Source organism: Micropterus dolomieu, linkage group LG06 (genome assembly GCF_021292245.1).
Source record: "Micropterus dolomieu isolate WLL.071019.BEF.003 ecotype Adirondacks linkage group LG06, ASM2129224v1, whole genome shotgun sequence".
Lineage (NCBI taxonomy): Eukaryota > Metazoa > Chordata > Actinopteri > Centrarchiformes > Centrarchidae > Micropterus > Micropterus dolomieu.
Window position 1 is genome coordinate 24223562 of NC_060155.1, and position 12555 is coordinate 24236116.

General features: G+C 39.3%; 1 protein-coding gene across 1 annotated transcript; it reads right to left on the reverse strand.

Moving 5' to 3' along the window:
• Positions 1–8480: 8480 nt before the first annotated feature.
• On the reverse strand, positions 8481–11055 carry klf17 (Kruppel-like factor 17). Its single transcript, XM_046052050.1, has 3 exons — positions 10887–11055; positions 9653–10754; positions 8481–9529 (listed from the first exon to the last, which is right to left on the reverse strand). Exons 1-3 carry the CDS (start codon positions 10959–10961, stop codon positions 9354–9356), a joined length of 1353 nt encoding a protein of 450 aa, XP_045908006.1. The 5' UTR covers positions 10962–11055; the 3' UTR covers positions 8481–9353.
• Positions 11056–12555: the final 1500 nt, after the last annotated feature.

Here is a 12555-nt window from a genome sequence, read left to right on the forward strand (position 1 = left end):
ATGGTGCTGTAGCCTACATATGTGTGTTTTCCGTCAATACTGAGTTATTAGGAGTTGCATCACCTTGGTCTACCGTCCCTCCTCGGTCAAAGCCTGACCCACAACTCCTCATTAAGCCACTCCCTTCTCAACTCCAAAATAGACGAGTCCCAACACCATGTGAGTGCTCCCTGTCTGTCGACACACTCAACCTGGTCAAATGCTTAATGTGAGGGCTGCTGTCTTACACTGCATGCTCCCCATATTGAGTTATGGTGTAAGATGTGCTCAATTAGCCTACTACTTGTGGGCTATGTAAAAGCAGCTAAGTATCAATCTTAGCAATTTCACAATTTCATTTTTGAATAAAAGCTTTGATAAGGTTACTAAACCTAAACTTGAGTGCCACAGACACGGGAATATTATGGGGGTAATTAAATAATTACCTATAGAGCTTTTACCGGCAGTATGATGCATAACACGCTCCTTCTAGGCAAAATGAATATCTAGGGTCATGGTAAAGGTACACGTGTTCAGTGGAAGAGGAATGCATACATTCATTTATGTTGCTCATTCTTTTGTTATAAGACCGTGCCGCAACGATTCCTCACTGAGACCCTTGTGATTTTAGCTTTGTGGTGTGTTTGCGGGCAGTTTGTGAGCAGTGCAATCAGGCGGGATTGCATCTGATATGCTGCAAAGTGTGCTTTGATGCTAATGCGAATTCAATTATCTTAACAGCGCCGTCAAGGCAGAGGTATGAATCAATGCGATGCTCCAGACAGGTGTGGTAGCCTGGGCTACAGTGTGCCACTGGTGATAGATGGAAGCGTCGGGGCGTCCACATATTAAATAATAGTAGAATGTGTGACAGATGACAGATGCAGCCGAGGAATGGATGATGGCACTCCGGAGATTTTGGCATGCAGATGCAGGGTTTACCTTGCTCTTGGACCGATCAGGTTGTAAGGCTGTTGGAACGCAGAGGAGGAGGAGGAGGAGGAGGAGGAGACACGCATGCAGGCGCATGATGGTCAGAGGGGTGAGAGGAGGGAGGTGAGGAGTTTAAACACTTACGGTGGCGGTCAAAAATTTTGAACAGCCTGGATGACCACAATATAATGGTGCCTCAAAGAAAAATGCTTCATAACTATGGATAGCCCAATGTTAATTAACATTAACATTATGGGAATATCGGAGATGAAAAATACTATGAAGTTACAGATTGGAATTAAATGGCAATCCTGATACACTGTCACTTTCACAGCCTCCATTCAAACACTGTTAAAAGAGAGAGAGATTCCTTCCCACATCCATTGTCTCTTTCCAGTTTTGGAATTAGTTACATGTTTAAAACAACATTTTATATTACAAAACAACAAAGAGTCACCATATCATTCATTTGGAATCAGTTTCTGTTCCACTTTGTTGTTGAAACTGCTGCTGCTGCAAAGAAGGTTGACAATCTAATGATGTCATCTATAATAATAATTATACTCTCTGTCACTGGAGCCATTTTTCAGTAAACATGTACTTTTAATTTTGATACTTTAAGTGCATTTTGGCCCTGTGATGGACTGGCGACCTGTCCAGGGTGTACCCAGCCTTTCGCCAGATGCCTATTTACACATTATTGTTCATTTAGAGTCCAGTCTTGTAATCGGACTTTTCCACTTTTCACTGTGGAGAAATTAAAGCTGAGTCATGATTTTGGTCGACTGCTTTATATTTATGCACTGAGTAATAACAGTTGCTGGTTACTTCTTCTTATAACTACTACTTCTGCTTTTTCAAACAGTCTGAATGCCCTGAAAGTCCAATATTCACTTTCCTTCTCTTTGTGGTTTGGTCTCCAAAACTCCTGAGAAAAATATGTAGCTCTTTAAGCTGCTAAATGATCCACTATGTTCACCAGCCAGTCGCTACCTTTGTCTTTTGGCTGGTAGCATACAGTGGGTTTATCAGAACTTTTTTTTGCTGAAAACAGCTGCATACTGCTACTAAAAACAATGATGAGAACAATAAGACTGAACCAGAATAGTTGAGGGTAGGCAAGTCTTCCAGATAACACAACAAAATATGTCATTGGTCCATTTCACACACACATGTACAAGCGTTTTCTGATCTGGTGCCCTAATCAGAAGGATGACATTTGTCTGACATGAGTCTTCCAAAACCACCAACCAAGTTACAGCTGAAAAATAAATCTGTTTATGAAATTGCAGCACTATGATTAAGGTTTGGTTATGTTTAGGCACAAAAACAACTTGCTTTAGGGAAACATTACAATTTCGGTTAAAATGACTATTTTCACTAAGATTATGGGAGCTTTGTTTACATGGTCAGAATTATCATGTTGATGCTTAAAAAAGACCACACTGAGCTGCAGTTGAAAACAGGAAATGAACAGTTGCGGTCCCCCATGTTTAAGTCAGATGTTTTGTTGACCCACCCATCCACCTCGACCTCTTGCCTAGACTTGGTTGCTCTGTAACGTCTCCTGAATTTCTCATTTGCTCCCATTATAATTACTACACCCACTAGAGAGCTTTGTCACCTGGATGTAAACGCATGTTGTATTCACTTGCTGAAACTATTGATGCTGTTGTTTGTATCGGGCGGCTGTGGCTTAGCCTGCTAATTGGAAGATTGGTGGTTCGTTCCCCAGCTCCCACAGCCCGCATGTCAAAGTGTCCTTGGGCAAGATAGTGAACCCCAGCATTACTGGTTAGTTTCTTTCTGGTGAGCAGTTGGCACCTTGCATGGTAGCCTCTTCCATCAGTGTATGAATGTATGTGAATGACCTGTAGTGTAAAGCGCTTTGGATGGTCGGAAGACTAGAAAGGCACTATACATTGACAATTCGTCCTGGGAGGACAGTCTCAGCAAAACAAAACAATGAGCTGAAAGACATTAAATGCTCTGAAGGGAACTGCAGAGTTGGTGATAAATCTTGTCAATATAGCCTTGAATAGTCTGTATAAAAGGGGTTTATGAGTGACCCCTTTCACATTACACATATTCATTTGAATAATATAAACATTGTTAACATAAAACTGTGATTAGTGCAATGATTAAAACATAGATGTGGGATGCCCTGGTAGCTCATCAGATACAGCTTGCAACATGTGCCAAGACAGAGCCCTCACCCAGCGGCCAGCGATTCCTTCTCTCTCCCCTGACTTTGCTGTCTCTTGCTGGTAAAAGGTAATGGTTTGTTTTCAAATATTTTCTATGAGATAAGAAATATCTTTTTCATATAAAGTTAAGTAAAAGTATTAAATTAAGTTTTTTATTATTGAACTAAAGTACAGATTGATTGCATTTTAAATTTTCACAATAAGTCTCAGAAGAGTCCATAATATGTATCAATATAGAAATAGTAACAGCTTGGAGCTGACTGACTGGATTTGCATGAAATTCTCAATTCTGCAATTGTCAGAATTCTCTCAAAACTTAATATTGTTGGTTGGAATTTAATGCTGGTAGATGTTGTGCTCTTAGGTGAAATCTGAGCTCTTCTGTAAATGTCACAAGCCCCTCAGTCCTCTGTACAAGCAGTGTTATTTCAGCATTGCAGCATCATTGATGGTGCCCAGAAAGACGTTTGAGCTCTTTATCCAAGCTGAGTAAATACACTTTTCATAAACTATAAGACAAGTACATCACCTATCTTCTCCTAATTGCCCATACACCCCATTTCACAACAACATTACCATATGAGTGGTGTTCCCACTGTTCCTCACCTGACTTGACTATTTAGATTTCAGTTTGTGATTGCCTGTCAGCAACACTACAACATAGGCAGAGGGTTTTTACATTCCACTGAGGTGTATATTTGTATTTTTTTTTTCCATTTATACTTTGACACTATTGATTCCCGAGCTGAAATCCAAGTCAAGTCCCAATGGACTGAGCTAATGCTGCCCAGCTTGAGAAAATGACAAATAAACCACAGCATATGAAGAGCAAGTTTTCCAGTTGACAAATATAACACAAAACCTGTGTAGGACAACTGAACATGCATTCAATTTATGTTTGATCATTGATACTGGACTGTTCGTCACAAGTAAAGACATGGTCTTGGCTGTTCACAAAGGATCTGGTTCTTCAGCTGCTGCCGTGAAAAAAACAACAACACACAAGACATTATATAATTCTAAAAATTAGACAAGATTACTGCCACAATATTTATTTTACATTTGATATTCATCATTTGAACATGACCTTAATTTTTTTACATTGTTATGATGCAATAGCCATTTTTTTGTGGTCTAGAAAAGACATATGAATGAGGGGCCCTTAAAGTCACCTCTAGTGTCTGTTATAGTAACAAGAGGTTTTCCCGTTCCCTTTCTTTGACCTTTGACCTTTCGCTGAGTCAGGGATAATAGTTAAAGTGATGGCATGTCTGATGGAAAGCCCCCTCAACATGTATGTTATCTACAAGTATGTGATCCATATGTTTGACTTTATTTGTCTTATGTCCACCAATGTTGTAATTAGAGGCACAGAGTCACTTTCAAGGTCAATAAACATTTGAAAGAGTTCATGATTATTGCCTTGGTATCTGCCCAGACAGAAAATTTGGAGTTTGACTTCAGACCTAGTGACAGTTGACAAACCCCAGAATTTCTTGGGTTAGGTAAACAAGGCACACATAGACTACTAATCTATCATCCCCACTGCTTGAACTAGTAACAGGGTCATTTTACAGGTTCAATGCACTATATTTACTTTCATTAGAAGAGAGTGACAATTTCAAGAAGTATAAAGTCAAGAGCAACTGGGTTCCCATTCATTCAAGCTTCTTCCCCCTTCTACTTTCACTGTGATTGGACTTAGAAAAGTCCTATCACAAGACTGTGGCATCACTTTGGGCCACTGAGTAATAGCAGTTGCTGATTACTTCTTCTTATGACTACTTTTACTTCTTCAGTCAGAAAGCTGTGCAAATACACATACAGGAACACTTTCATTGTTCCTTTATATTACCAAAATCAAGACAGACACATTAAACTGTTTTTGCTAATTACTATTCTCTACAAATTGCTTAGAAGATAAGTCTAATCCTTGTCTGCAGATTTGTATACAGAATAATCGACACGGATTGAGGGATTCTGCACTGAAACAGAATTTGGCATTTTTCCAAAAGTTGTCAAATTTCCCAACAACAGATGAGGAGACTGTATGGGAAGGTAAATGTGTGCCAGCCAGTTTTATTTTTCAAATCCAGGTATCCAAATTACAATTCTGTCCCTCCATCATATTTAGAAAAACTTGCAAATGCAAAATACAGTGACAAAATAATTTGTTCTCATTTATTTCAGAATGTATTTAAACGCCAGGTATTTGTGTTTATATATGGTACATATGGGCAATGATTCAGGTGCTACTATGAAAATGACAGATTTCCATCAATTATTTGTGAATATGAGAATAAAATACACAAACAAGAGTATTTTGACATTCTATTTGTGCAGTTAACAAGCAAATAAAAACAAAAGTACACAGTGTCTAATTGTCATCCTGCTATGAAAAGTCTGTTATGATTTGGTACTGCTGGCTTGATATTATCAGTGAAAAAGGCATATTATACTTTTGGACTCCCACGTCTATAATCGTCTTTCAATTTATTTAGTATTCCAATAGGCAATCTTCTACTTTATAGTAAGATTCTGTATTTCTAGTTAAAGTAAATTCTTTAATTTTATTGCCTCTTTTGCATTTCAGTTCCTTTCAACAAAACATACTTTAGTACTAATCGCTTACTCTAGCCAGTGTGATGTTATACTGTCACAGTGTGGCACACAAATATTGCACACAAAATAACATGGCTCAAACACAACTGCTCAGTGGTCAATTTTACTACTTTTCAACAAATATTTCATCTTAATAAGACAAATTCATAAAGTCAAAAGAGCATTTTAATGCTGGGTAGGCAGTGTTGGAGAACTAGTAAGAGACAGATAGATTTCAAAAGAATCCAACTGAAAAAACCTAAAATGCTATATGCTGTAAGTTTGCAGGACACTACATGTAGTAGTACTTAGTCAGGTCTTTGTCTTCTTTTGGCTATGGTTCAGTCTACTTAGGATTCATCTACTAATGATTTCATATGCAACAGGTAATAATGAAAGAAATTCAACTTACAGAAAACCCATTGTTTGTCATTTTATGTGGCTGTTTTAGGTCACAGCAACTTCTATTAGATTTAATTTGGCAGTGCAGCTTAGAAATCTATCCCTACACTCTGTTGATTTATTGTTTGCTATATTTGAGAAATGCTGGTTAATTTACTTTTACTTCCTATTCTGATGTTTATAGCTCAAACTGCAGTGGCTGTAGGTAAAACATCTGATAATAATGACAATAAAATCCTGTCTGTCTGTCACAAACAATCAGTCTACATTTTACATTTGTTGAAAGAAAATTAATCATACATGTGTGACTTATTTGCAGAGGACTGTCACATAAATGTGCTGCTCTCCTCTGCCACATCACCTTGGATCGATACTTCAAACACAGACAAAAAGCCTTTAGTGATTTCACCTCCGGAGAAAATACCACAGTTTGGTTTTATTATAATAAGAAAAAGAACACAGAGAGATGCTATGGCAACAATCTCAACAAAGGGACTAAAATAGCCTGAACACGGGAGACAAACGTTACTAAATGAAACAGGTGTACATAATGAGTGTAATTAACAGCTACTGAAAACTATGTGTCGAAACTTAACCAACGAGGCCATCTAGTGGGGGAACTAAAACATAACAAAGAAAGCGGCGCATTTCATCCCCCCACAGGAAGCTCTACATTCTGGTTTTCTTCATGAGGCCAACAGGATGGGACTTTGTTACATACAACATATATAAATGATATATAAAATTCAAATGTCAACAGCATATATCGCTGGATGATTCAACATCTAAGACACGGCAAATGTCCAGGTTATCATAACAATCTCTTCGCCTGTTTTGGATAAATATTTTACTACACATTACTTTGTATTAATAGTGATGGATTAATTTATCTTAGAGGAATAATGAATCCATATTCAATATTTTTATGCAAAAGATAACATAGATTTACGCTTGCTTAGATATGATAGGCCTATTCATAGTTCTAGCATTCTTATAATATTTGTATATTTTACCGTAAACCATAACAAATGAATAAACAGAAATGATGGAAGGAAGATACTTAAAATACAAACTTGCTACCATCCGGTTTTTCTGTATTTTTTAATAGTTGTAGTCTTCCTCTCTCCAGACTGGAGTACTGCATGCTGCTGCAGGTGGTGTTTCCTTATTTGTTCAAGTGATTGCAGAGATATACAGCTGCATGATAGCTACAGGTTCATAAGTTCTAGATGCTAACTACCAAGTAGCGTTCACTTTTCAACCCAGTTCCTACAGAGTTTTTCCAGTGCTTTAGTTTGTGAAGCAATTTCCCTATTCAGTCTTGCTTGTTGTGCATTTAAGGGGTTTGAGGTGTTTTTTAAGGCAGTTTTGGTATTAGAAATCTTGAGGCTAAAACTTCTATCCTATCCTATCCCTATGTTGTTTTTCTTAGGGTTCCTTGTTAGAGGCCAGTCTTTTGGATTATTTAGGGGTTTTCACTGTATTTTAGGAATCTTTTGTTTCTTGTTTTGGTGCTACTTGCTCTTACTCCCTCACAAGTAAAATATCTTTGAACAAGAAGAGTTTCAATCAAAACTGGGGGTAGAAAGAGTTGGTAGTCTCTACGCTGCATGTACTGTATATGCAGGTTTCCCTTGACAGGAACATGACAATGAATTTTGATCATTTATTAATGATGTAACACATAATGCAATTAAACTCTATATACATTAGAATAGTGCATCACTGACAAGCAGCAGTCTCATCCATTTAAACTGGTAAGAACAGCCTATTAGATTAGGCAGATGTTATTATACAAATTGAACATCAGAGGGCAGTCTTTCATTAGCAATGATCCCAAGGCTTGAGCGGCACCTGACCATACAAATTGTCATCGCTTCTAATGATCCCTATTGTCTTTATGGCGATGAAATATTGTAGATTTCAGGTGACCGTAGACCCTTGATCTATATCTGCCACTTGTATAAGTGTAAGTGTTGATGTAAATACACTAACATTACAACTGTAGATCATTATATCACATAAAATGCTGACATTGTGGGACTTCAATTTGGAAAAGGGTGATGCAAAAATTTGTTTCATTATATTTTGCTAAATGGTTTACTAACCACTGACGTCAGGGTCACTGTCTGTGCAACAAGCATGTCTAAGCAGACAATTACACTCAGGCATTAAAGTTCTAAGTCTTTGTGCTCAGCTATAGTGTACTTTGTCTTCATTTGACAATGCAGCACTGCAAACAAATGAACTAAAAAGAAATCAAACTAATGAAATATCAGAGCCAGTAGACCAGCAGACATGACCTCAAAGCAGAACTGAATGAATTGTGTGGGTGGGGGAAAGGCAACGACAGCGACATATTTGTAAAAGTATGTTTATTTTCTGAGCCCTTAGCACATAAAACAATTGCATTGCATGAAAAATTAAGAATGGCAATTCTGTTTCAAGTACAGCAGTTCAACCATTGGTTGCAGTGGAGTTCTTCGTTCTTAAAACAAACAAAAAAACACACCTTCCTAAACAAAATACATTGTACATGTTGCATCCCCAGAAAACACTGAGCTGTAAATAACATTTGAATTTAGTATGTGAGGGTTTATTAGCTTGGTGTTTGTAATCCTGAAAATGGGACTGAAAATGCATTTTAGTACCTGAATTTGTTGGCATTGTAAACCTCTACAGAACAAAGTAAAGGCCTGAAATGTATGCCTAACCAACAATACGTAGCAAATCTATAACATCTAACAACAACCTTGAGAAAATATAATGAAAAATTGTCTATAAAAACCCTGACCTGATTTGAGTAGTATCAAAGATTACATTACAAAAATACATATGAACAAAATTCTGGGTCCTGCCCACATAAGTTTTCCTCTTGTGAAGCAAATATGCAGTCTTGCTAAGGCACTCACTAACAAACAATAACTTATTAAAAGGCAGAGTGAGGGAATGTCTTAAATACAAACTACTATAAGTTATTCATATATCCACAGATATGTACACTTGCATTCATTCTGATGGAGAGGCACTTGACTTTTGAAAAACATGTTCCTGTGAGGATCAGGTTGCTTCTCTTTACCAAGGCACCACATGAACGTTTTGTTTCATTGGTTTGGGCCAGATGAACAAACTATCCAGTAGTGAGGGGCCAGCTTGTGCTTCTTCTGGGATGCTCCGGGCATGATCCCAAGATGGAGTTGGATACAAAAGTGTCCATAAGTTTAATGTGACCTACATGTGCCTCTTCATATGAAGAGCAAGGTGATCTGAACGGGAAAAAGCACGCTCACACAGGTGACACTGAAAAGGTCGGTGTCCTGTGTGCTTTCTGAAGTGACGGGTCAGCTCATCTGACCTGGCGAACTTCCAGCCGCAGCCTTCCCAGTTACAGTGGTAGGGCTTTTCACCTGAGAGACATAAGCAAAGGACTTTGTTTAAGTTACAGGCTTAAAGTTACAGCGTGTGATAGTATAAAATTAAACATATGTCAATATAAATAGATAGACTTTTGGCTTTAGAAATGTGCTCACCTGTGTGTGTTCTCATGTGGGCTTTGAGGTGAGAGCTCTTGGTGTAGGTTTTCCCACAACCAGGGAACTCGCAGCTGTGCGTTGCGGCGCGTTTTCTTGCCCACGACCTGCGGCCTCGCTTCTGTTTGACGACCCCCACCTCATCCTGCGAGTAAAAGTCCATCAACGATGGCGACGATGGAGGAGTGAGCATCAACCCCTGCAAAGAAGCTGGATGGTGCTGCTGGTGAACGCGGACAGGCTCTCTGTGCATGCTGTACTGTCCTTGAAACTGTGGCAACCTCTGGTGTGCGTACTGCGGCTGGTAGGGCGCGTTCACGTACTGGTTTTGGAGATGGTGTCGATTGGGATGATGGGAGTGTATTTGCGCCAAATGGCAGTCTGGACGTCCCTGAGTCGCAGAATGTTGCATGGGGTGCGCACCAAATCCTGACAAAGCACTTGGAACTGTAGCTTGGTGGTGCGTAAAATCTGCTGGGTGTACGGAGCGCATCTGGTGTCTCTCATACATCTGTCCCATAAAGTCTCCACCACCACCAGCCATCATACATGACTGGCCTTCAGGCTCGGTTTTAATTTTGTATCCAAGCGGCGGAGGAGATGTGGCCACTTGGTGATGAGCGGGAGTCGCTGGAAGGGGGACAGGATTCAGCGCTCGCAGTTCGGTATACTCCCGCCCGTCTCTCGCCTTGCCTGCGCTGTCTGGTGAACTCTCCCCCGGGTAGCTCATCTCTGGCGTGAGAAGCTCCTCCATGAGACTTCGGACTGGGCCCGAGCCAACAAAGCTCACGGTATCTTGGTAGCTCTGTGGGGCCAGGTGAGAGGGAGGGTACTCGCTGCAGTCTGGCACAGAACCACCGCTGCAGCTCTCCGGTGACTCAGGCAGGGAATACGCGCACTGCTGCGGAGGAGAAATGTTCCCGTTGTCGTCGGAGCCGATGGTGTTAGATAAAATGAACTCGAGGTCCAAGAATTTCCCCAGCTCGTCGTCATCCCTGGGAGGTAAAGCAGGAGACTGCATGATGCTGAACTCCACTTCGATGAGCGGGTTGTCTGTGCCACCTGTAACGCTGCTCCGTGCACACCCATCCACCATGCACAGCTGTACAGGAGAACAGATAGGAACATTTAGTATATAAGTTTAGAAAGTTAGAAAACCACGCTTCTAATGTGAACCCTCAATCAGGACTAAATCTACAAAAACAATAAAAAGACCTTAAAATCCTCTACTTACATCTTTGAACTGTTTTCCTTCCATCGCTTGAACACTTGGAAACGATCCTATAGCAGGCATCACTGCTTCAGCCATGCTGACCGGTTAGATTAAAACACAGCAAGAATTTAAAACTGTAAACAGACACTTTCCTCTATGTCCATAGAGTGCCTGTTTGGTTGCGTTGACAGCTGAGGAGCGTTCCAGGATCTAGAGTGAATATCAACAGTGCTGATGAAGCCTCTTATAGCTCCTTTACCAATACCGAGAGGTGTGGCTTCTACTCCCTCCAACACACACACACCTCCCCCAAGACAGACAGAAATGCAAACGAAAATTACACGACATTCAGGTGCGTAAAGCAGGTAAATTAGGCTATTGAAGCATATAATAATCTGTATAAAAACATGATTTCATGTAAATGGATGGTTGAAAATGAACATTACTTTGCATCCCAGATCCGATGGCAATTAAGGACATGTAGGCCCACTAAACTGTCTACTTTTTCAACTTTACCACAGGGTTATTTATCATCAGTATTTTCCGCTGCAGTTTGTGAATAAGTGTGTGAAGTGTAAAGGTATTTCATCGTATCTCTCTTTTAGGAAACCAAACATTTCCCTTGAGGGAGGTACAAGGGGCAACACTAAACCTGGCAAAAGTCACGGAGTGCAGGAAAGTCAAGATTCCAGTGCGTCAAAGATGCCATCAAGTTAAATTATCATCAGACCATGTTATGTTGTTATGTAGCCTATACCACGCTATCATCATATGATGCCCTGAACCCAACAAAGTGGCTGAATCTAATTTACTTTACAATTAAAATGCCTCCCACAGTTTCGTCCCAGCCTCTTCAAACACACTTACAGTCACGCTCACACATCATTAATTTGTTCCGATTTGATCCCTGCATAGGCTAAAGCAAACACAAACCTGTGAAGCGGCGGCTCAGTGGCTCATCGAAACAACCTGTTAATCTGGGTGTGAACAAAGGACGACATGTTTCTTAATTATCTTTTTCTTGGCTATGGTAATGTGCAGGAGGATAGCTGGCGATAGTTGAGAACTGAAACAGAACAGCAGACAAGAGTATAAAAAAGTCCTTTATTGGTTTATGTGAACCCACGCATTTATTTTAATAGTGTGCGTAACTTATGAATGTACCATTAGGCATCCATAATCCCACATTTCATTTTAGATGTTTCATTATTTATTTATTAATCATTTATACTCTCTGTTAATGCTATTTCCCACAATGAAGGTCTAAATATAACTTTACTACCTCCTTCACACTGGCAGGAATAAATAATGAGAAAATGTAATTTTTTAAATTCTTTTGCTGCTAAATGCCTTAAATGTGTAACTTTTAAACTGTGGAAACGTCAAAAATACGCAACTCCATCTAACCATTTGAACATATTTTTATTGCTTTATATTTATTTTTGCAATCAAGTGCAACAAAAACTTGTGAGCCTGTGACTGACTTTTTGGCAAACAAAAGAAATATTTACTTGTTCACAAGTAGCCCATATGACATATGAAACATTACATATTATTTTCTGTATTCTTTCATGTGTTTAATAAAATCCGAGGGAAATAAACAAAGTTGGTTGGCATAGCAATTATTATTTTTACACATGTAGAAAACAATGAAGGAGTAAAGGCAATGTCAACAAATTCCACTGGTTAA

Bases quoted from the DNA above. Each gene is read 5' to 3' on its own strand.
- klf17 (XM_046052050.1), bottom strand. From the start codon at position 10,961: ATGGCTGAAGCAGTGATGCCTGCTATAGGATCGTTTCCAAGTGTTCAA. The intron at 10,755-10,886 runs GTAAGTAGAGGA...TCTCCTGTACAG, and splicing joins AAGGAAAACAGTTCAAAGAT to CTGTGCATGGTGGATGGGTG. The intron at 9,530-9,652 runs GTGAGCACATTT...TATGTCTCTCAG, and splicing joins CCACATGAGAACACACACAG to GTGAAAAGCCCTACCACTGT.